The sequence below is a fragment of the Euprymna scolopes genome, chromosome 9, assembly GCF_053919585.1.
Source record: "Euprymna scolopes isolate OS-2025 chromosome 9, ASM5391958v1, whole genome shotgun sequence".
Lineage (NCBI taxonomy): Eukaryota > Metazoa > Mollusca > Cephalopoda > Sepiida > Sepiolidae > Euprymna > Euprymna scolopes.
The window spans coordinates 96,504,293-96,528,566 of record NC_136490.1 but is presented as its reverse complement, the minus strand read 5'-3'; the positions used below and the strand labels follow the sequence as shown (position 1 = coordinate 96,528,566).

General features: G+C 31.3%; 1 protein-coding gene across 1 annotated transcript in view; it reads left to right on the top strand.

The window, feature by feature from the left end:
• The window catches only part of LOC145284632 (dynein beta chain, ciliary-like), a 309,431-nt gene that overhangs the window by 203,428 nt on the left and 81,729 nt on the right, over window positions 1-24,274 (top strand). Inside the window, exons 46-49 of the mRNA XM_080133537.1 lie at window positions 251-478; window positions 5,935-6,194; window positions 8,798-8,990; window positions 13,166-13,345. Of these exons, the coding sequence (XP_079989663.1) occupies window positions 251-478; window positions 5,935-6,194; window positions 8,798-8,990; window positions 13,166-13,345 (861 nt within the window). The remainder of the gene's footprint in view (window positions 1-250; window positions 479-5,934; window positions 6,195-8,797; window positions 8,991-13,165; window positions 13,346-24,274) is intronic.

Below are 24,274 nucleotides of genomic sequence, written 5' to 3'. Positions count from 1 at the left end.
TAATTCTAAGTGAAGTCGTATAAAAGGTGAAGTTTAATAGAAAGCTTAATGTAAAATCCAGAATAATAAATCTCAATTCATATTTAGGATAGCAATATAGGCTTACGAACACATATACACATATACACAGACGCACATACATATATATTGTTCGTTACTGTTACGTTTTATTTCGTTTCTTAGAAATTTCTTATACTATATTTCATATGCATATATATTTACATATTAAAAATGAGTTGTTTATTTTCAGGAAACCCAGGAATTAGCATCCAGTTAACTCTGCAAGATTTCCAGTGTGATGCAGATCCTCCAAGTTGGCTACCTTCTGTTTGCTGGAACAATGTTCTCGCTCTGTCTGTCTTAAATGGTCCATTTGATAGCCTGTGTGTCCAGTTGGTTGAGAATTCTCAGTTGTGGCAATTATGGTTTGAATCAGAGATGCCTGAACTTGAATCATTCCCCCCTGACGATTCTTCTGGTTAGAATAAAATCATTTGCGTTTTTAAACACACATTTTCACAAAGATCTGCTTGCAATTAAATGCTATCTCCTGCCGTACATTAAGCAATTTGCCACCGTCTTTTAATATTATGATCTAAAGCTTCCCCATTCAGACACAAAACACAAGACAAATCTGGATGGATAGTTTTAAAATTATAATTATTATCTAGTGTTTCGGAGACTATTTGCATTAAAACCACTAAGGCTATCATACCTGGACTTTTTAGTAGGTCTTTAAAATTACAATTTTTGATATTCCTTTACTATTACGAGCACAACCATGTTGATTATATTATGTTATATATGTTAGAAGAAAAAGACAAGAATTAAGGAAGAGTAATAATAGGGATGCCAGGTCTTGTAACTGTATTCAGTAATTTCTGCTTTCCATAGTTGCCATTTTCTCACCAAGTTTTGGCCAGCTAATCCTCTGGCCTTCTTTGAGTAGTATTGAAACCGCTATCTTCAAACAATGCTCACCTAGAATCGCCTCTATCCACAGCACTATTTTGAACATTTTCAGTTTATTTAGTAGATTTTTTCAAGGTGTTTAATATTGATTGCATTTTTTGTATGTTATGGTGATTCTCTTTTTTTTTGTATATCGTTTTATCTGTTCAGTGTTGATGCGTTCTGTATAGCTATTGTGATGAATTCGCATGGGTTCTTTGCGATAAAGAAACTGCTTGATAAGTATGTTTTTAAAGACTGTCCCAAAAACAAATCATCTACTTTGATATTAATTTATACTTCGAAAGAGACAGCGTGTATTCGTTAGTTCTAGATCAAATGGGTTTAGTGAAGAGCTAGAAATTACCGACTTCTTAAGATTATTGCGATTGAAATCTAGATATCTATTTCATACGCATATTCTTAAATTTACAAATAATTTCATTTAACTATTACATATCTGCATGTACAGTAGAACCCCAAAATATGGTGCCCCCGGGATACGTTGTTTTAAAGGTTACGGTGTAGAATACGATGTCTTTCCGGCCCCAGGTTACAGTATTTGCCCTACCTTATCCTGTTATTTATCATGTTATTTGATTATATACATGTGTATTATATACTGTACTGTATATTGTTACTAATTTTTAATATGTACTGTATAAAATTTTGATTAGGCCCTGCCATACGGCGATTTCATCTTACGATCCTAATCCCAGAATGGATTAATGCAAAATTCCGGCGTTGTACTGTAATTGCAAATTAATATATATTTCTATCTCTATCACTATATATATATATATATATATATATATATATATATATATATAATAAATGGATACTTACAATTCAGATAATATTAGCTCCATACTAGTCAGAGGCACAAGTACGCATAGGTTGACCTCAAAACAATGTGTATTCTTTCCTGATGAACTGACATTATCTAGAATCACAAACTATAATACCCCACAATTAAAAACATGATACAACTAATTTATGCATAAGATAACTCTAAGATGACAAAACGATCCATACTTCTATCCTGAATATTCTACAATACCTAGAAGCTAAAGGGATATACTTCACATTTGAAAACAGTCGTTTCAATAAAACCAAATGAACAGACGAATCATCGAGCATTTCCATTTTAAATTAACACACACACACACACACACACACACACACACACACACATATATATATATATATATATATATATAATAGTAAGTTATAAAATATATATGCCAATTAAGCTACACTGAATATTCCGCGTTTCATCCACTCTAGGACTCTTTAGGCTTATGCTCGAATTTTGTAGTTGTCTGTCGTTTTTATATACGCACCTTCTATTGAGATTTTAGTTAGCCAATCAGCTTTTTAGTATCTACTGCGCCTTTCCTATCAGCCAATGAACATGTACTTACTTGACAAAGGCCTATTTGACCTCTGGTTGACATGTTCCTTTGTGTGTGCTCTATTTAGCCTGGGTATCTAGTTTCTTGACCTGTTTTAAATCTAGGTTAGAGTTTTTTATGTTAGTTTATATATATATATATGCACACACACATTCACACACACACACACACACACACACACACACACACACACACACACACACACACACACACACACACATATATATACATACATATATGTGTGATCGTTTATGTATATTCATGTTTATTTAATTCATTTATTTGTTTATTTTCTATTGTTTTTGTTAGTTTTAAAATTATTTTTTCTCGCTATCCTAGAGTAAATTTTATTCTGTGAACACAGTTGTTCGCTATTTCTCTTCTACAGTTTAATAGATGTTGGGGTTCTTTAAAGTACAGGATAGCCAATTTTTTATGAAGGCATAATCTACATGGGTCATCTAGGTCTCTACCTGTGGTAGCCTGTCTTATTATTTTCCATTCGACTATCGGCGAATGTCCGCTTTCCTTAGTTCTCAGTATTTATTTGCTAGCGTTGTTTTCATACGGTGTTTTTTTTTATTGTTGAATGTACTTTTGTGGTCATAATATCAAGTTTTCAAATCTAAGAAAGTCATACTTACATAATATTTCTTGTTATTCAGGTTTTCTCTCGCAAATATTGTGGCCTGATAAACTACGCTTTTGGTTAGACATTTATTTTGAAGTGGGCAAAGTGTGCGGTGTTGTCCGGGGTTGTTTTATTATTATTATTATTATTATTATTATTATTATTATTATTATTATTATTATTATTATTTCTTCTAGTGTTAGTTTTATTTTTGTCATGGTGTCTATTTTTTTATTGTTTATTTTGTTGTTGTCTACATGGTTTTTATTTAATATATTGTTATTATGTACTTTAATTATCATCTTTAAATTTTCACAGCAGCTGTAGGATAACTTTAAGGTATTTTTATTGAAAATTTTGTGTAAGGGGTTGGTTGCGGGAAAGTGCTTTTGAATAAGATCTAGAAATTTCTTGCCAAGTTTTGTTTTTAACATTAGATTGTATGTGGCCGTATACCAAATTATAGTTCTTTTTCTTCTATTTTTAATTTCATTATAGTTGTTGGTGTTTTGTTTGCTTATATTTGATATCGATATTTTTGTATCCACTATTTTTAGGGCTGTTTCATAGATATTGGTTGACCTGTTAAATGCACTTTCATCGCTTGAGTTATTGCTGAGTCTACTTACGATCGAGTTAGGAATGTGTTTTATAATTGATGGTGGGTGATTGGACTTGGGGGTTACGTATATTGGAGTAGCGTTATCTTTTAAGTAGGGTTCATATGTGTTTTTATCTAAATTTAACGTGACGTCCAGGAAGTGTGTTATTTTTATGTTAGCTGATACGTCTGCTTTAGGCCTAATTTTTTCATTTCCTTGTGTATGATCTTCTTAAAGTTATCTCCCTTGACTTTGTTGGAGTCTTTTATTATAGCTAGTCCATCATTTCTATAAAGGCCGATATCCGTAGTACCAAATCGCTTGTGCGGATATATAGAATGAATAATCCCACAAGATCTGATGCCTCTGCATAATCCCTGGCACCCATCGCCAAATCAAACGAATTTGTCATTTTAGTTTTTATCCATTGGCTATTGTTATTTATTAGAACTGATTTTCTACATTTTTTAATGATGTTGATTTCTTCCGAGGATATATTAGTGTATGCCTCGGCCAATTCTAGGGAAATGTTAAAAAGTTCTTCGGATATCGAGGGATAGAAGTCTATGATGTCGAACTGTATAAACGTACATTTATCTTTGTTTTCTATATTTTTAAACCAGGTGATTGATTCGGCAGTATTTGCCAACTGATTTAATTCTAGGCCTTGTTTGATTTGTTTGTTTACTCTAGAAGGTATTGTTTTGCTAATTCTACCTATTTCTGGTTTAGTTGGGTTTATCAAGCGGGTGCTGGGATTATTATTAAAGTCTCATTTGTGGTCTTTAAGCAGAATGTATGCCTCTCTAGGTTTCAATTTGCCACCTTTATCGCTAATTTGTAATTTATCGGTAATTTGTTTACTTTCAATATTTATAATATCTATGTAGTCGCATTCGTTTGTATCTAGTTTTTTGTAGCTTTTTGTAATGTTTTCTGTGATTAGTTTGTTTTATTCTTGTTTATCTATTTTATAAAAGTTTCTAGTTTTATCTGCTTTTACAAAGATTTTATTAGAGCTGTTTATGTTTCTAACGATTTTGTGTAGTTTCGGTTGGAAATTATTAGGTTGATTGTGGAATTTAGAAGTTTTTAATTACGTTTAAAAGGTCATTTTCAAAGTTTATCAATATATATATATATATATATATATATAATATATATATATATATATATATATATATATAATTTAGATTCATAGTGCAACGGTTAGAAGCTCCGACTGTCGTTTGAGCGATCGGGTTTCGATCCAGGCTTGAGGTAGTTGCTTGTCTAGCTGCACTTATGACCTGCAAAACAGTACTCTATGTAGATGACTATATGTATATATAATCCGATATTAATATTTTCCAGAAGTAAAGTAACCAATGAAGTTTAAAGAGTGCTGAATACCCAAGTAGAACAGAGTATACTTTCTGTTTGGTTTTACATATGCAGTAATATGTTGCTAAACAGTCATGATCATGTTTCGGTCAGTTAGTTACCAGTAAATAGAGACTTCACCAAGCGATATAGCTTATAGGAAAGCAAAGTTTGCAATGAAAATATCAGGTCTTTAGCGTCATAAGAAGTTGATATCAGGATGTTTCGTAACATGTTTTTAGGGATAGTAGTGGGGAATCGGGGATAGATAAGAAGGCAACATAAGTTGTACGTTTTCTGACCACGACAAATTCGAGTTAATTCAAAAGCATTGTCATAACAGACTAATTCTGATTAACCTCACACTCCTCTTCACATAGATATTCCAAAAAGTTGTCAACCTGACATACCTCTGCTAATGGACCCTATATGCACTAGAATATTTAAGGCGGCTATCACACAAGCATACATATACATTTCTTTTTAATTTTTTATTATATCTATCTGTTTTATTTACCCCTTATCCTTTCCCTTTTATTCCTATATTTCGACACAGTCAATAATCCACACCCTTATTTGGTCATACAACTGTACATACAACTAAATCTTATTCCTTATTTCTACTTTTAACAGTTTATTTTTTTCTTGTTGATCTCAGCTCTACTATTATTTTTTTTACTTAAAATAGAATAAAAAAACATGATCCTCGCATGCACATGTTTCAGTTTCTTTCTGTTTTATTTACCATATTATGCACTATATAACAATCAGAAGAGGATTGGATCTAATAATAATAAATATGAAATCTGCATAAATTAAATTCATATTTATACTTATTTTACGACCGGGCTACGCCAGGCGGCCTGCTAGTGATTATCAGTTTATAATGTTATATTATTTCCGTCACCTGGATGATATTACATTTTCTCATTTATATTGAAATTATAATTTTATTCAATTTTGTTCTCTACAGAAAATGGAACCTTCAGTGAATTCCACCAATTGCTGATTATTCGGAATTTGCGGCCAGACCGTTTCCTTAGAGCCATGCAAATCTACTTAAAGAATTATGGTTTCTACTCTTTGGAACCGATCAAATTTTCTGATATCCTTCAAGCTGGCATTCCATACCATGGTTTCTTAGTCAGCACCCCAGTAAAAGTGTTTGAAGATCCTGCATCATGGCTATATCAGGTATTGACACCACAAGAAAGACTCCAACAATTAGCTCAGGTAAAGATTAAATATCTTTAGTTATCTTTTAGTTTTTTTTTTAAACAAAAAATAAATATTTAATTATTTATTGGTGGACTGTTATCCTCATCTTCGGAGATGTTGTTGTTTCACCGTGTTTTGGCCGACTAATCCTCTAGCCTTCTTCAGGCGATTAACTGCAACAGGATAGAAATGCTGAGTCTCTTAATTGTATCCCCAGTAATTACTGCCTTCCATAGTTATTGTTGCCTCATCACGTTTTGGCCAATTAATCCTCTGGCTTGTTATTGGTAGGATTGAAACCGCTATTTTCAGACAATGCTCACCTGAAACCGTAAAGATTCAATACCTCTATGTACTACGCCACAGGCTCCATAGCATAGTGGATACAGGATAATTTATTGAAATTCTAAATAAATAAATAATTTTAATATATAAAATATCCAAAAAGTTACTTTTTTTACTACTAGTGGCGTCAAACCTTGCCAGTCTTAAAATATACGTAAATATATGTTAATTCATGCATATTTTTCATTTATTACTACAGAGCCAATTCGCTCTTGAATTATATATATATATATATATATATATATATATATATATATATATATATATATATATATATATATATATTTAAATAAGGGGGTGGTCACCAACAATGTCTATTTTTTAACATTATTTTATTATTCCGTGTTTTGGTTTTTCATTGAAAATTATGTTTAGATTATTGCAATAATTTTTTTAAATCATTGAAATCGTTTTTAACGCGTTCCAGCCCAATGAACAAGTAATAAAAATTGAACATACGGATGAAAAGTAGAATCATTTATACATATTTCCACCTCTCGGAAACATTTCAAATGAACTACGAAAATGTTCTTTTACATTTTTAACACATCGTGAATATATTCTAATCATTTTAAATACTTTCTGAAGAGGACGCTTTACAGAACGTTAGAAACGCGTTAAAAACGATTTCAATGATTTAAAAACATTATTACAATGATGTAAACATAATTTTCAATGAAAAACCAAAACAGGGAATCATAAAATAATGTTAAAAAATACACATTGTTGGTGACCACCCCTTATTTAAATATACATCTTTCTATCGTTGGAATTTCTTAACCCATATATATATATATATATATATATATATATATATATATATATATATATATATATATATATATAGTACTATTTGATTTCAAAAGTTGAAAAAAAATGACTTTGGTGTCATCAGCTAGAATAAAAACTGAAATATTTAGCACTCCACCCCTACTGTTTGAGCTATCGACAGCTAGATAAAATGTTTTAAAATTAAACCAACCAAAGTTATGACTGAATTTCCGTATGCACAAAAGTAATATAAATATGTAGGCAAGTTGAAATGAATATTTTGCATTTCAATTTGCCAACATATTCCAGTATGCATTATTCATTCATACAAACAAATAAACCATCCTTGGTATAAGAGTCATAAACCATCCTTGGTATAAGAGTCCTATTTCCTTTTAATTTCAGTGTTATCTGACCGGTAGATTAAGAGTTTATTGGTTAAATATTTTCACACAGAAACTCACACATAAATACATCTACTGTTTTATTTATACAGAATACTAGCTGCCCCCCCGGCGTTGCCCAGTTGTAAAATATGTATAAATATTATATTTTAATTAATGCAGAATTCTTATTGATTATTAAGAGAAATACTGTAAATAGTAAACATAACGTTTACTTCCTTAAAAAAATGAAGTTAAAAATAAAACGGAACGAAACTGAAACGTGTGCATGTGGGTATTATGCTTTTTTTTTTAAAAAAAAAAACAGTTCACTTTAAAAAAAAAATACTCGAGCTGAGAGTGAAACAAAACCTAAAGACAGTGAGCCAAGTACGATAACCAATAAACAGGCTTGACATGATATTTAAAAAGTGTCTTTCAAACCTACTTATTCTTAACATAAGTAATCTTGCATGTTAATGATTCACACATGCTCATTCGTGAAACAGTTGACAAACAGATAAAAATCCGATCACCCTCACGTACCGATTTTTCAATTTTCACCCCTTAGCATCCCTGTTTTTCGGATGAAAACCGATTAAAAAGTTTTCCATTTGTCTAAATACTCTCTATTCCAAATTTCAAATGTGTAGATCAAAAATTCGTTGAGTATATAAGCTGAGAATTGTCCTTACACACATGCATTCTCACTTTTATAGATATAGAGATTGTCAAATTAGGGCGTGAGAAAAACATTCAGAAAACATTTTCGACTTTGGTCTTTATATTTGAAATTAATAAATAACCATTTACTAAGGCCAAAAGCCACTCGAAACTAAGTATAAATGAGATTTTCAGTTGAATAATGAACAATATCAAGAGAGGATTGATGCAAATGGATAGAATGGACTTCATGTGATTACTTAAGAGGATAGCTCTGTGAACGGTTAGCAACAACATATCCCCACCCATATTAAAAGAATATACATCATCGTTTGTGAATACAGATTGAACGGTATGTAAGTCATATACACGCTCACACTTATGACGATGGTTGTTATTTGTCTAAACTTGCAACTTTTCAAATTTGAATAATATTCACAATTATTTTTTCCCCAGGAAAACAACATTCGTTCCAAATTGATTATGATTTCTGCAGATGGCAACACGAAATATCTGGATAAACTGAAGTCTGAAATTCAAGAAGGATTTACATGGATTATCGTTAATCTTACAGAGAACTGTTCTCACCAATTCCTTCAGGAATTGTCACAAGATTTAGACAATGGATCTTGGAATCAACATCACTTTGGTATGTCATTCTAGAAACTGTATTTCTTTTATCTAGTAAGTTACTAAGATGTCTGCCAGGATTGTTAAATTAAAAAAACATACATTTCGGTGATAGTAATAACTAGGGCTATAACAACAGCATATTCTTTTCATTGTTTTGACTCTCGAGTATATATTCGACACAGACAGTTAATCAACCGAGAATCACATCACTCTATATAAAAGCATATAAGATATCAATGGATACACTGGAGAGTCAAAACAATGAAAAGAATATGCTGTTGTCCTAGCCCTGTCAATAAAGCATAATTTAGGAGATACACATTCTCTTTAAGAAGCCATAAAGTTAACATTTCTTAATATTCTTATAGAAGTTCAACAGTTTAAAGTAACACTAAATAATAAGAGCATTTTTTATGAGAAATTTCTTTTTCAAGTGCAATTTAGGAGATTAAATAGTGCATTTACTTTTGACAGACTTATAACTCTTGCTTCCCCTATTTTATCCTTTACTCCTCACATTCCATGAGCGATGTTTCCGACAAAGGAGAAAGAATTTCTGTTTTCTGGATCAGAATCACTTATCATTGGCTAGTTTTTGAATTTGAAGCAGTATTTTAGTTTTTAGATAGTGGCTTTGTACTTTGTCTGGAGCTATTGCCATTAACAGATAATGTCAAAATTTAATTTTGAAGTGGGCTGGTTGTAACTCATCTATCTGGAATCATCTCTATCTATTTGTCTTCATACGAAAATAAAATTGAATCTAGATCGTGTTTTAATTTGAAGAAAATTCTTCTCCCAAAATAATTGCCTCCGGATTAAGATAGAAATAAAAATTCCCTAACAGAACATCTTAGCTCAAAGTAACTTTAATAACTGAACAAATGAACAAAAGAAAGAATTACTGTTTTCGTGGTCAGAATCACTTATAATTGACTAGTTTTTGACTTTGAAGCAGTTTTTCTTTCAGCTAGTGGCTTCATGCCTTGTCTTAAGCTCCATTCATAACAATTCTTACCTTCGTATTACAGAACATTGTCAAGTAAGAGTCCTGAAGAAAGTATCAGAAAACATTATCCACTCTGGACTTTTTATTTGATACTTACAAAAGCCAAAAGCCACTTGAAGATGAATGTTAAAGAGATTGTCAGTTAAATGACAAAAAAAAAAAAACTATGTGAGGAATGACAAAGCTGGACGGAATAGACAAAATTCACTTTCTTTAACACTCTCTAAATATGTATGAATCCACTTCTCCTCCCTTTAATTATAAATAGAGTATTAAGACATACTAGACTCTCAAGCCTTGGAAGAGCACTTAGTCGAAAAACACTGAAATAATAACAATCCTTTTCATTTCAGCATTACTTCCAATTAATAATAAATATATTTTTCCATTGGACAAAGCAATGCTGAATAATAAGAAGATGTGCAGTTGAAGATTGTGCAACCGTTGCATCGATCCAAACTTTTTTCAGAAAGCATCTCAATTATAATTCTGCACTTTTTGACTATTTCAAATTTAAGAAAATTATTTGCTTCCCCATTTTTATTCTCGGTTGTTTTTAGTTAACTATTTTTTAATGTTTATTATTACTTTTCTAAAATACTGTTGACGTTGTATGTTTTCCCATTTTGATTTGTTATTTCACTTGTTATCTACCTTTTAGTATAATTTTATCTGTAATCGAAAGTTTAATTTGTTGAATAAATGTAAAGGTAACTCTGTAATATATATATATATATATATATATATATATATATATTATATATATTATATATAATGTATTATTATTATTATATATATATCTGATATATATATATTATATATATAATATATATATATATTATATATATTATATATAATATATTATTATTATTATTATATATATATATGATATATATATTATATATATAATATATATATTATATATAATATATATATATATATATATATATATATATATATATATATATATATATATATGGAGCGCGAGAGATTTTAAGACCGTTCAAAACGGGCAACAGTTATAGACAATATACTATCAGTGTTTATACCAAGTTGATGATTGGATATGGTTAAATTTTCATTCATTTTTGAATTAATTACTAATTTTTCTTAATCTTCAAATCTTATCTATATATCTATAAAAGTGAAAGTGTGTGTGTGTGTCCGCGCGCGTGTGTCTGTGTACATTTTCCAACCAATTTTCCTGTCAATTTTCGGCTTAGAAACTTGAGATTTATAAATATATATATGGCAACACCAAATATTTGGATAAAACTGAAGTCTGAAATTCAAGAAGGATTTACATGGATTATCGTTAATCTTACAGAGAACTGTTCTCACCAATTCATCCAGGAATCACTCTATATAAAAGCATATAAGATATCAATAATTTTAATATATAAAATATCCAAAAAGTTACTTTTTTTTTACTACTAATGGGTGACGTCCAGCCATGCCAGTCTTAAAATATGCGTAAGTATATTTTAATTCATGCATATTTTTCATTTATTATTACAGAGCCAATTCGCTATTAAATTATGTTTACATCATTGTAATAATGTTTTTAAATCATCGAAATCGTTTTTAACGCGTTCCAGCCCAATGAACTAGTAATAAAAATTGAACATATGGATGAAAAGTAGAATCTTTTACACATATTTCACCCACTCGGAAACATTTCTAATGAACTACGAAAATGTTCTTTTACATTTTTAACACATCTTGAATATATTCTAAACATTTCAAATACTTTCTGAAGAGGACGCTTCACAGAACGTCCAAAACGCGTTAAAAACGATTTCAATGATTTAAAAACATTATTACAATGATGTAAACATAATTTTCAATGAAAAACCAAAACACGGAATAATAAAACAATGTTAAAAAATACACATTGTTCATGACCACCCCCTTATTTAAATATACATCTTTCTCTCGTTAGAATTTCTTAACCCATTATATATATATATATATATATATATATATATATATATATATATATATATATATATATATATATATATAGTAATATTTCATTTCAAAAGTTGAAAAATAATGCCTTGGGTGTCATCAGCTAGAATTAAAACTGAAACACTTAGCACTTCACCCCTACTGTTTGAGCTATCGACAGCTAGAAAAAAGTTTTAAAATTAAACCAACCATATATATATATATATATATATATATATATATATATATATATATATATATATATATATATATATATATATATATTTAAATAATAAATTAATAATCACCAATAATACGTCCCAAAATGTCGGGCGACTAGAATGTTAATAAAGGGCAGATAAATTGTCTCTTAAAAATAGCAATTAGGGAGTAAAAAGAAAGAAGAAAAAATGCCACAGTATCACTTATAAAAAAAACAATAATTGATAAGATCCCATGGTCATGTGGTAAAACACCAGACTACTTCTCAAGCAGGGATGAGTTCGATTTTCATCAACAAGTTTCTGAAGAGAAATGATACTTCGAAACATGCATGTCTATGGATAACTTACTTTGATGCACGTAAAACCATTTAAATAAATATTTGAGTAATAAATTAATAATTACAAATATTAGGTCCAAAAATGTGGGGCGACTAACTTCTTTCTTAAAAAAAGCACCCAGGAAGTAAAAAGAAAGAAGAAAAAAATACCGAAGAATCGCTTACACAAAATAAAGTATATATATATATATATATATATATATATATATATATATATATATATATATATATATATATATATATATATTTCTTACTCCATTCCACTACCAAATATTCTAAAAAAAAAAAAAAAAAATAAAATAATTTTCAGACTTATACCCTTGAAAAGTTAGTCTGAACGGAAAGCACTTCGGGTGTATTTTAACGATCTTGTTTTTAATCGACTTATTTATTTTACTGAATGGTACATTTGTTACATGTAACTTCCCCCATTTTTTTCTTTTTCCTCACCCCGTTTTCCATCTTATGTTAGTCGACTGAATTTATGCAATGGTTCACTTCTTTACAATTATTCTAAACTTGTGCCAATCGAATAAAGATATATATATATATATATATATATATATATATATATATATATATATATATATATATATATATATAATTCTTTTTAGAATTCCAGTCGGCAGACAAATCCTCGACATTTTGATGGCATTATATTTATTTTCAGATGAAAATGATCTTCTGTCGAAACCTCGTTTGTGGCTAATTCACAAATTATCCGATACCCTGCCGGAATCTATTCATAAACATTTTTTAAAAGTGGCCTGGTTCAACATTGAAGGTATCGTTGTGGAACATACTAATGAAATTCACAATTTTCCAATCCCAGAAGATTATCTTAGGACAAGTAAGAATCATTTGATTTTTCAAGTTTTCGAAATTAACCGTTCATTGTTGCTGTCTTTGTCTAACAATGTTCCTTGCTGTTATTGGAATATACATGTGCCTTTAACGAGTAGAATATTCTATTATTTGGCAGTTTTAATATTTAGCTTCTAAAATTATAAACATTTCTGATTTTCAGAGAAAATATCAGACCGGTGCAAAAGTTTTTCAGTTTGTAGAAGGGCCATTTTAAACCATTATAATTTATTTTATGCATAGTTATTACTACGGCTATAACAACACCATATTCTTTTCATTGTTTTGACTCTTGAGTATATATATGACAGTTAGACACAGTTAATCAACCAAGACCCACACCACTCTATATAAAAGCATACAAGATATCAACGGATACACACTCGAAAGTCAAAACAACGAAAAGAATATGCTGTTGTCTTAGCCCTACTTATTAGTTAAACGTATCACAATGATTTATTTATAACTATTTTTCTCAGATTATTAAAGCACCATCCATATTTTCGTGCAATATTTTCACCTATGTTGACCACAAATGACCTTAAGTCAATAGAAAGGGAGTCATCCCTAATCATGATAATGTTCATCTTTACCCAGAATTACTAAGCAATTATCTTCTCTTCTCTTTTGTCTATCTTCTTCTTCTATCTATCTTCTTCTATCTATCTATCTTCTTCTTTCTATTCTTCTATCTATCTATCTTCTTCTATCTTCTTCTTCTATATAAATAAAATGAAGTCATTTTCCCCTCTGAGTTTTACCTTTAATTTAAACTCAAGAATTTCATGCAAATGTAATATGCAATAACTGCAGCACATTATCTGAGGTGTGCTTTAGACCTATTACCTCTACACTTGCTCGATAATCGTACATTCCTATATTTTTTTCTGAGAGAGTTCACTGCCAAAACCTGTAAGAATCAATGAAAGTTGTAAAATCTTTTCTTTCCATTTGATTACTCCTCTCCCCATTTACACCGCCGCTTCGTCGTTCACGAGGAACTAATACAAACGCACACCGGTTAGGGGTTTTGTAGTTACATACAAAAACTGAAATGTTTCCTACTACGGGAAACGCACGACGTATAATTATACATTGCTTATTTTTATACTAGGATTGAAAAAACGTTTCTCTCCTTTTCTTTTTCTTTCATAAGCATATAATATATAATTTCCTTTACATTCCGTTTCGTTTCGTTAGTTGCTTTCTTTTTCCGGTTACTGCTTTACATATTAATTTTCCGGTTAACGCATTACAGATTGTAAGATGCCAATTTTTCACTGACAGCGATTACGAACAAATCAATCTCGATTAGTAACAAATCGATTTAGGTGTGCTTTAACAGATTTACCGACTCACATCGATCATTACTACATTTCAAAATGTAAACAATGCATTTCTATATTTATCTCTAAAAACCGACGTTCCGGTTTACTGTGTTTCGTATGTTTTCGCTTCGTTTCTTTTCATGTTCCCATTTTTCAGATTGCATTGAGGTTGTAAACATTGTTACGATATAACTCATACCAAAATAAATTTCACTACTGACGCTATTTTTTTAGCGCAAACAAGGTGTTTTCTTTTTTGTAATATTCACTGCATTAGATTATTAGTTGACTTTACTAATTATCTTCGAATTATGCAAAGAATACTACGATTTATCTCGAAATGGATTTGTATATTGCATTTACATAACTTCATAAATTAACTTAATTGGTAACCGCGCACTGAAATAAATTCTCATCACTTTCTTTCCCTCACGTGTACAAACACTTTCTTTCCTGGGGGAAATTAAGTTTTGTCCTTAATCTTCAAATTCCTATTTCAGTCACCTAAATTAATTAGTGTGAAAGGAGCTTAGGAATCTTGGCATACAATGATATGCCGGTACATTATTACCTTACGCCAAAACCATCGTTCACATTCCACAAGTCAACTTCGATAGGTTTCCGGATATGCTGACACCGTTACGAGTTGTCTATTCCGAAAGCCTTTCTTAACAGGGGGAGCTGTGCCGTGTCTATTCCGAGAACAGTTTAATTGGAAATGTTTCGCTTTCATTAATGAGAACGGGAAAGTTTTGCATGGAACATTTTTGGTTATTAAAAACAGACAATCACATGACATATTCATCAGGGTTTAATATGGGCGAGCGCCATTTGATACCCAAAACAAAACCAAAACATTTATTGAATAAAAATTTATCAAAATATAATTGGACTAACATTTAGTGAAAAATTTGCGTAAAAAAATTAGACTTTTAATACAACAATTTAGTAATGAAAGCAACATCAGATTTTTATAAAATAGTTTCTTTTTTTTTCTCAGACAAAGAAATATTAAGAAAAGTTTTTTGGAAATTAAAGCAACTATATAATTCGAAAAAGATTCATTGAAAAGTTTGCGTAAAACATTAAAAAGTTTAATAAAACAATTTGGTAATGAAAGCAACATTGGATTTGTATAAAATAGTTTTCTTTTTTTCTTTTTTTTTCCGACAAATAAATAATTGAAAACGTTATTTTGAATAAAAGCAACTTTGAAAGGTCAACAACAAATTATTTTAAATGATTGTTTTTTTTTAATGGGAAAGTGGGTTGTTTTCTTATTTATTTATTTTTTGTTGTTTTAACGGCAATCGTTCTACACTTTAAATTTTGGGTTGATAAAAAAATCACAACGTAGCGAAATTTAGGTTTCACTTCCATTTTTACAACAACTGAACAAGTAAGAGGGATTGATTTACTAGGATTTTTATTAGAAGCATTATTAAAGCATTATTAAAATAATTTTAGTGTTGAATTTTTCGCATTTTCGTTACATTTGCTACTTTGCAATCGCTGGTAGCCCACTTAAAAATTGAATACAAGACGAAATTAAACAGAATGGTAATCATGCAGAATTTTACCCCCCCCGATCCCATTTCATTCCATCGGATTCCACTGAGCGTTGTTTAAATGTTGAAACACTAAATCAACATTTTATTTAATTTTTTTTTTGCATAATTAATTAAGTAATTAATGATGGAAGTATTTTTTCTGTTTATTTTCTTAACATCTGTTGACAAAAAAATAATTTGTACATTCTCTTGACAAAAAACTTTCCTCTACTTTCACCTAACTATTTACAGTGTTCATATAAAGCATTCATCTTTTCTTTTTATAATAAAAATTCCATTTGCAAAAAGAAAAGTTTACTGCCAATTTTCTTTTAAAAATGCATCTTTTGCTGCAAAAAACAATTTATGGTAAAAAATGAATCTTTTTTTAGGAAAAAAAAATTGCAGAAAATATTAAAAGTAAATAAACAATACGAAATGCAATTTTTCTTGAGGAATGTGTTCCATTTTTACAAACTGAACCACAGCAACGCGTGGCCGGGTACAGCTAGTGATTATATATTTTTATGCATTGGATTCATTCTTAAACTAATTAACCGATCATTAATAATTTCAATTTTGTGTGTATGATTAAATATTTCTATGAATTGTATTGTCTCCTAAACTATTTAACCGGTCATTATGGATTTTACTTATGTGTATATGATTATTTATTTCTATGTATTGGATTCACTTCTAAGCTAATTAACCGATCATTAGTAATTTAAATTTATGATTATATATTTCTATGCATTGTATTCAGTCCTAAACTCATTAACCGATCGTTATGAATTTTACTTATGTGTGTATGATTATATATTTGTATGCATTGGATTTACTCCTAAACTAATTAACCGATCAGTAATAAATTCAATTATGTGTGTATGATTATATATTTCTATGTATTGTATTCACTTCTAAATTAATTAACCGATCATTATGAATTTTAATTATGTGCATATGATTATTTATTTCTATATATTGAATTCACTCTTAAACTAATTAACCGATCACTAATAATTTCAATTATGTGTGTATGATTATATATTTCTATGCATTGTATTCACTTCTAAACTAATTAACCGATCATTTATTATTTTAATTATGTGTAGAAGTGAATTCAGTACATAGAAATATATAATCATACGCATAATTAAAGTTATTAATTATCGGTTTATTAGTTTAGAAGTGAATTCAATACATACAAATATATAATCATATACACATAATTAAAATAATAAATATTCGATAATTAGTGTAGGAGTGAATTCAATATTCAATACATATAAATATATAATCATATACACATAATTAAAATAATAAACGATCGGTTAATTAGTTTAGGACTGAATCCAATGCCTATAAATATATAGTCATATACACATAATTAAAATAATAAATGATCGGTTAATTAGTTTAGGAGTGAATTCAATACATAGAAATATATAATCATCTACATATAATTAGAATTCATAATGATCGGTTAATTAGTTTAGGAGTGAATCCGATTCATACAGATATATAAACATATACACACCCTTAAAATTCATAATGCTCGGTTAATTTATTTAGGAGTGAATCCAATAATAAAAATATATAATCATATTTGCATAATTAAAATTCATAATGATCGGTTAATTATTTTAGGAGTGAATCAGATACATACAAATATATAAACATATGCACACTCTTAAAATTCATAATGATCAGTTAATTAGGAATGAATTCAATACACAATTCCATTACTTGATCTATTTACGTGATTATTGGAATGTAACAAATAAGCCGATATATAATATATCCTATATATTTGGAATATGACATTTTCGTTATGTACAGCAAAAACATTTTTCTGTATTTTTTATATAAAGTGTTTTTATATTTATTACGTAACATTTAAATGTCAAGAATATGTAAAAAAAAAGAAAAGAAAAGAAAAATGGTGAAGCTCGAACCCACAACACTGGTCTTAGTAATCGATGACGCTACGCACTTCACAATAGAGACAACCGCTTTCATACACTTGTCAAGAATAATGTGGTTGAAAAATCTTGCCCGGTCCTGCATGTTCTCCTGACTAAGCTCCCACGAATTATCACTTATTTCAAGGATTACAAAACATTTAGATGATTAACATCATGAGAGGAGATGAAACATGAGATTCATATTCCACATCAAGACTTATTTTACAATCGAAGCAATCGTAAACTCGTTACCAGATGGAATCAAGTGATAGAGAGCAAAGTTCGTTGTTGTTATGAATAAAGATTTTCGAAAACACAAGTTTTTCATTTCCAAGATAAAATTTTAAATCGGTAAAATCTTTTGAATCGAACTAATAAAGGAAGCCATGCCATAAGGTCATAAATAGTGCCTTTCATAACTTATAGGATTTATCTTCATCACTATTACCTGAAGTATTACATTTTCCATGTTTCTAAAAAAATATTTTGTGAGAAGTAGATTTGTTGATAAGTTTAGCACTATATGATGTAGTAAAAGAAATTCATATTTTGATATTAAATTATGTGGGAGAATTTTCCACTTGGAAAAAACGGCTAGTTACCTTTAATTTATCCAAAACCAAATTATCTTTTCACCACAAATGCTCATACTCCAGTTGGCCACAGTTGAAATGAACAGCTTTCGTCTTGAGGAAGTACCTTGCTTTTACAAACTTCTGGGACTGACTTTCACCCCTAGAAGACTTACATCAGATCCATTGCCAAAATCACTGGACAAATGGTAGAATAATTCTACCACCCCAGAAAGTATCCCATTCCCAGCGTAATTCTTTACCTGTATAAAAGCCAAATACGTTCGAAGGTGGAGTACTGTTGTCGCATCTGGAGTGAAACTTATTGGAGCATCCTTTTCTGCATTGACATGACATGAAGCCGTCTTCGAAAGTTAGTAGGCAAGGACCTTTTCCACTTACTCTTTCTCACAGGAGAAACGTTGTGAGTGAATGTATCTCTGCTCTATCATTACTGAGCTTCAATCTATTGTCCCGCTTCCTTTAAAACATTTGCAACAAACTCGTCTAATTGCAACAACCGTCAACAATTTCCCTAAACAAACAATTCCATGAGTGGAGTTTCTTTTCTAGAATCGTCTGTGGAACATAATATCGTGGGCCTGCTTTTCAGCTGACTATAGTATGGTTATTTTCAAGTCTAATATAAACAAGTTCTTGTTGAGCCGTCATTTTAAATAATAAAGTCCTACCCAAGTTCCAGCATTACTGATCATGTTGTCGGACTATCTACCTAATCCTTATAAACCCTTATCCTCCAGTGGCCCCCGGATCTTGATAAATGCTGATTCTCAAATAAAATAAAAAAACATAATGTTAAAAATTCAGCCAACGTGTTTAAGAAAATGACGTCATGATAAAGTAATGGCATACGAGCTAAAGAAGCGGTATATAAGCGGGTTTGACCTAATTTCTTGGCTAATATCTGCACAAACATGATTCTTAAATGATATTTCCCCACGACACATGGTTGGGGTGCTAGGGAGAATGTGTAATAACACTGTAGCTAAGATCAATTTTAAAGGAAAATAAATAAAAATGTTAACCTTACTTTTTTTACAAGGGAGTCTCCGCTTATCAAGACCCGAAGACCACTTGAGGATAAGGGTTAATGAATCTAAAATGGTATTCTAGTAATCGTTAATGGTGTAAGTTGCATAGAATTTGATTATTTAAGGGAACGGTTCAACAAAAACTTGTTTACATTAGACTTGAAGGCTACCATATTGTAGTCTGTCGCGAAGCAGGCCAGTGGAACAGTTTTCCACAAGTGGGCTGTTCTAGCATTGTTCATAGAATCTGCATTTAGATTTAGACACAGATAGAGAGTGAGGGAAATTGTTGGTAGTGGTTGTAGGTAATCGAGTATTTTTTATGAAAGTTTGGCAAGAAGGACTATAGATTGGAGCTCAGATGAGCACTTGTCATGAAAATAATGATAGAGCAGAGAAAAGCTCGTAATTTCCCTTCTGTGAGAAGGAGGCTACACGGAAGAAAAAAGTGCATTACCTTCAAAGACAATTTTGAATTCTATCAAGGTAGGATAAGGTGCACCAAGCAGCTCCTGCTCAAATGTTGCGACAAGACTCCATTTTAAGATGTATTTAGCTCTTGTACAGATAGCAGATTGCATCAGCAATAAGATACCTACTGGAACAGTGGAATGATCCAACCATTTTTCCAGCAATCTTGGGAACAGATTTGATGTATGTGTTCTATTTCAGATCAGAAGTGAAAGTCAGTCTCATGAGCTTATCAAGACATGATGCTTCCCCAAGACGAGAGCCATTCATTTCAATTAGGGTCTGATGGAGGTCAAAGTGATTATGATGAAAAGAGAGAAGCTTGGTTTTAGATGCATTAAAATTAACCAGTCATCTGTTTCACCATTGCACTAAGTGCACGTGCTGAAAATCAGAAGCGAAAGAATCAGAAAGTTCTTGGTCATTGCATCTTTTGAAGAGTTGCCATAGGTTGTGGTGTCCTTTGCATAAATATCTATGACTGAACTAGGAATGTGATTTGGGAGATCATTGATGAAGATCAGGAAGAGAGTTTGGCCCTGTATGAAACCCTGAGGGATGCCAGCTTTGATACTATGAGCTTCTGATTTCTATCAGACGATTACTCTTATAAACCTATCAGAGAGAAAGGATTACATAATTGAGAGGACATTTACAACAATTCCGTAGCTGGCAATCTTGTGAATTAGATCTTTAGGCCATACTCTAGCAAAAGCCTTTGATATGTCAAGGGCTATTGCTCTAGAAATGAAGCCCCTGTCAAAAGATTCACTAATCTTGATTGATATTATAGTTAGCATATCAGCAGTAGATCTAGCAGAACGAAAACCATATTGAATGTCACTGAGTAGGTTATTTTTGCTGAGATGGTTTACCCCTTTTCTATTTTATCATAGATTTTAGCAACTTACTCATGACACACAGAGGACTGATTGGTCTGTACTGAGGCAGATAACCGGTCTCCAGAATTTTTAAATATGGGACTGACTGATGAATTTTCCAAGGTGTTGGGAAGCATTTCTCCTTAAGGCGACTGCATATTGTATACTGCTATATTTTGTCGAACTACATATAACAACTACTGCAGTGCAGAAAAAGGAAGAATTTTACAGGCATTATTACACACAAAACAGAGAAGGACTGTATAATCACAGCGATAATACCCACATGTCACATAAAATTGAACTACAACTGTATGTTAACAAAACACAGCTGTCTATGCTGGCAAATTTTGGAATCAAAGAATTCTCAATAGTAGTGCTAAGTAATATTTGGTTTGCACAGGGAGAATATCCGGCTTGTATTATTTGGATTATTCAGACTACTGTTGCTATCTTGAATATTATTCTCACAAGGTTTTAGCTGATAAAATATCTGATTTTCTTCAAGTGTATCAAGTAAAATTCAGGAATCTTTCTGCAGATATTGGGAATCTGCAGAGAATTTCAAATGAAACCTTTATTTTATCCACAAATGTAGCATACTTTCATTCTATCAGCTATATACGACCTACACTGCGGACTGAACCTTCAACCTCCAGAAGAGTATTACTTAGTTGTGAATTTTACTTAGAACTTACTTAATCCACAAGGAACCGTGGTGTAACGTGCTGAAAGTGACCCTGTTCTTTATAAATATTTTCACAATTATGATTTGTTATATATAGTTACATTTTGCAGGTGAGCCACCAAAGCCTCGTTTTGATAATCCAACTGGGATTATTTTCATTTCATAAAAATGGTGACAAGCAACATATGCAGCCTGAAGTAATTTTTCTATGCAGAGGAATCCGCCTTATGTCTGCAGCCTCACATTAAACAGTTCAAAAGAGGCTTATATACTGTAAACAAATAAAAAATCTTCAGAAAAAAATATGCAGGATAATTGACATGTCGGCAAAGGAGAGTGAAACAAGGTTAGTGATATAAGATCTTTGTACAGTCCACCCAAGCTAGTCTATAGCACCAATATCCTATGTCACCAGCCATTTTACACTCTACTGCTGCAAGTGTCATTTACCTAAGTTCAACTGGATGTCATTTATGCCGATGTAATATTGCACTATGCAAGAAGATGGTATCAACAGATATAAATGGATAGTTTTTATCATTCTCTCAGGTTTCTTTGCTTGTCGTCTGGACATGGTTAACTAGGCTAGACACCTTCAACAATTGTGAGAACTTATTTTGTTGAATGCTCTACATATGGCATAATCGCATTGATACACTGTTTCTCGCCAGATCACCCAAGTTAAGCAACGATGAACCCGGTTATTACCTCATGGGTGATCATTTCGGAATGCTAGGCGCTGTATGTACTGCGCCATGATGTAGAAATTTCTAGAGATGTACCCTTTTAAGGCATGCATCTAGGAGAAGATATATAAACCTGAGGTCCACTGTCTGTTCTGTCTTGTGGCAGCCATTGCACCAACTGAGAGTAGCAGTTGTACCAGAAAGTGTACTTTATCCTGCATAAAGCCTTCACCAATGTAAACAAATCATCTGTGTGGATTTCTGAACAATTTAGTTGTTGTGACGGAGCTCATACATCAAAATCGACGGGTGTATCACACTCTCTTGTATTTATATCAGGAATTTTTTTATAATGCTGATCTAAAATGGTTAGCCTCTCAGTATTTTAATTAATTGGAATTCATTATTATGGAAGGCAGTAATTGTTGAGGATACAGTTAGGAGATTCAGAGTTCCTATCCTATCGCAATAACCACCTGACGAAGCCATAGGAATAGTTGGATTGAAACGTTGTGAAACAACCACTTAATTTTGCCATAATTGATATATTCACTATTCTATAGCTAGAATAACATATATTGATCCAACGGGACACGGGTAGTTTAGTATAATTATAAAACTGTGGACTTTGTTTGCTTTCTTGTTTGCTTGCATTTTGTCTTCAACGATCGGGCGATTCCATCTTTTACAAAAGGGATGACAGGTGAATTTATATATATATATATATATATATATATATATATATATATATATATATACATATATATATATATAGTGGATTCTTTCATCGAAGACGATGAATGAGGGTTCAGTATGCAATCTTCAGCAGCTCCCAAGATCTGTGACACCACATGCGTAATTGCAATCCTGTAGACGTCCGGCACACTCCTCCGCAGATGGTGAACTTTCATATGCTCGTAGGTCAAAGATGCCTTCTCGAATGAACAGATAACCCTGCTTTGCTGCATGCTCTGAAACCACAATGGCATACATATTCATTTTTAGGTGGATGTTTCTTGTGTTTTGCCTTCATATTTGCACGAAGGGTATCCCTATGACAAAGGCGGTTATGTTCAAATTCTTTGGTCCCCAGGAAACACGTCTTCCTCCATTTTCTGCGATCCTCTGCTGCACTCTCCCAGGAACTCAGAGAAATTCCACAACGTTTCAGGTTGTCTTTAAGTTTATCTTTGTAACGAAGCAGGGGACGCCCTATTGGACGGACAGAATTTGTCAGTTGCCCATAAAAAAGTTTCTTAGGAACTCTTGAGTCATCTATTCTTACAAGATGACCCGACCACCGCATTTGTATCCTGATCAAAAATGATTCAATACCAGTGATTTCACATCTCTCCAGTAATTCACTATTCGGAACACAATCCTGCCATCCAATATTGCAGATAAAACGCAGACATCTCATATGGAAGGAGTTAAGCTGATTTATATACAAGGTCCACGTTTCGGCACCATACAGAAGAGTAGGCAGAACAACAGATTTGTAGACTGCCACCTTTACTTTTAGAGACACATCGTGTCTGTTCCAGAGTCTGTGTCGCAACCTCCCAAATGCCTCACTAGCTTTATTAATTCTACATTGGATGTCTTTTTCAAATTTAGCATCATCAGACACAATAGAGCTGAGGATGTAAAAGAAGATACTGTTTTCAAAGCTTTACCATCAACATATACCACTGGTTGTGAAGAGGACGTAGTGTTTGGTTTT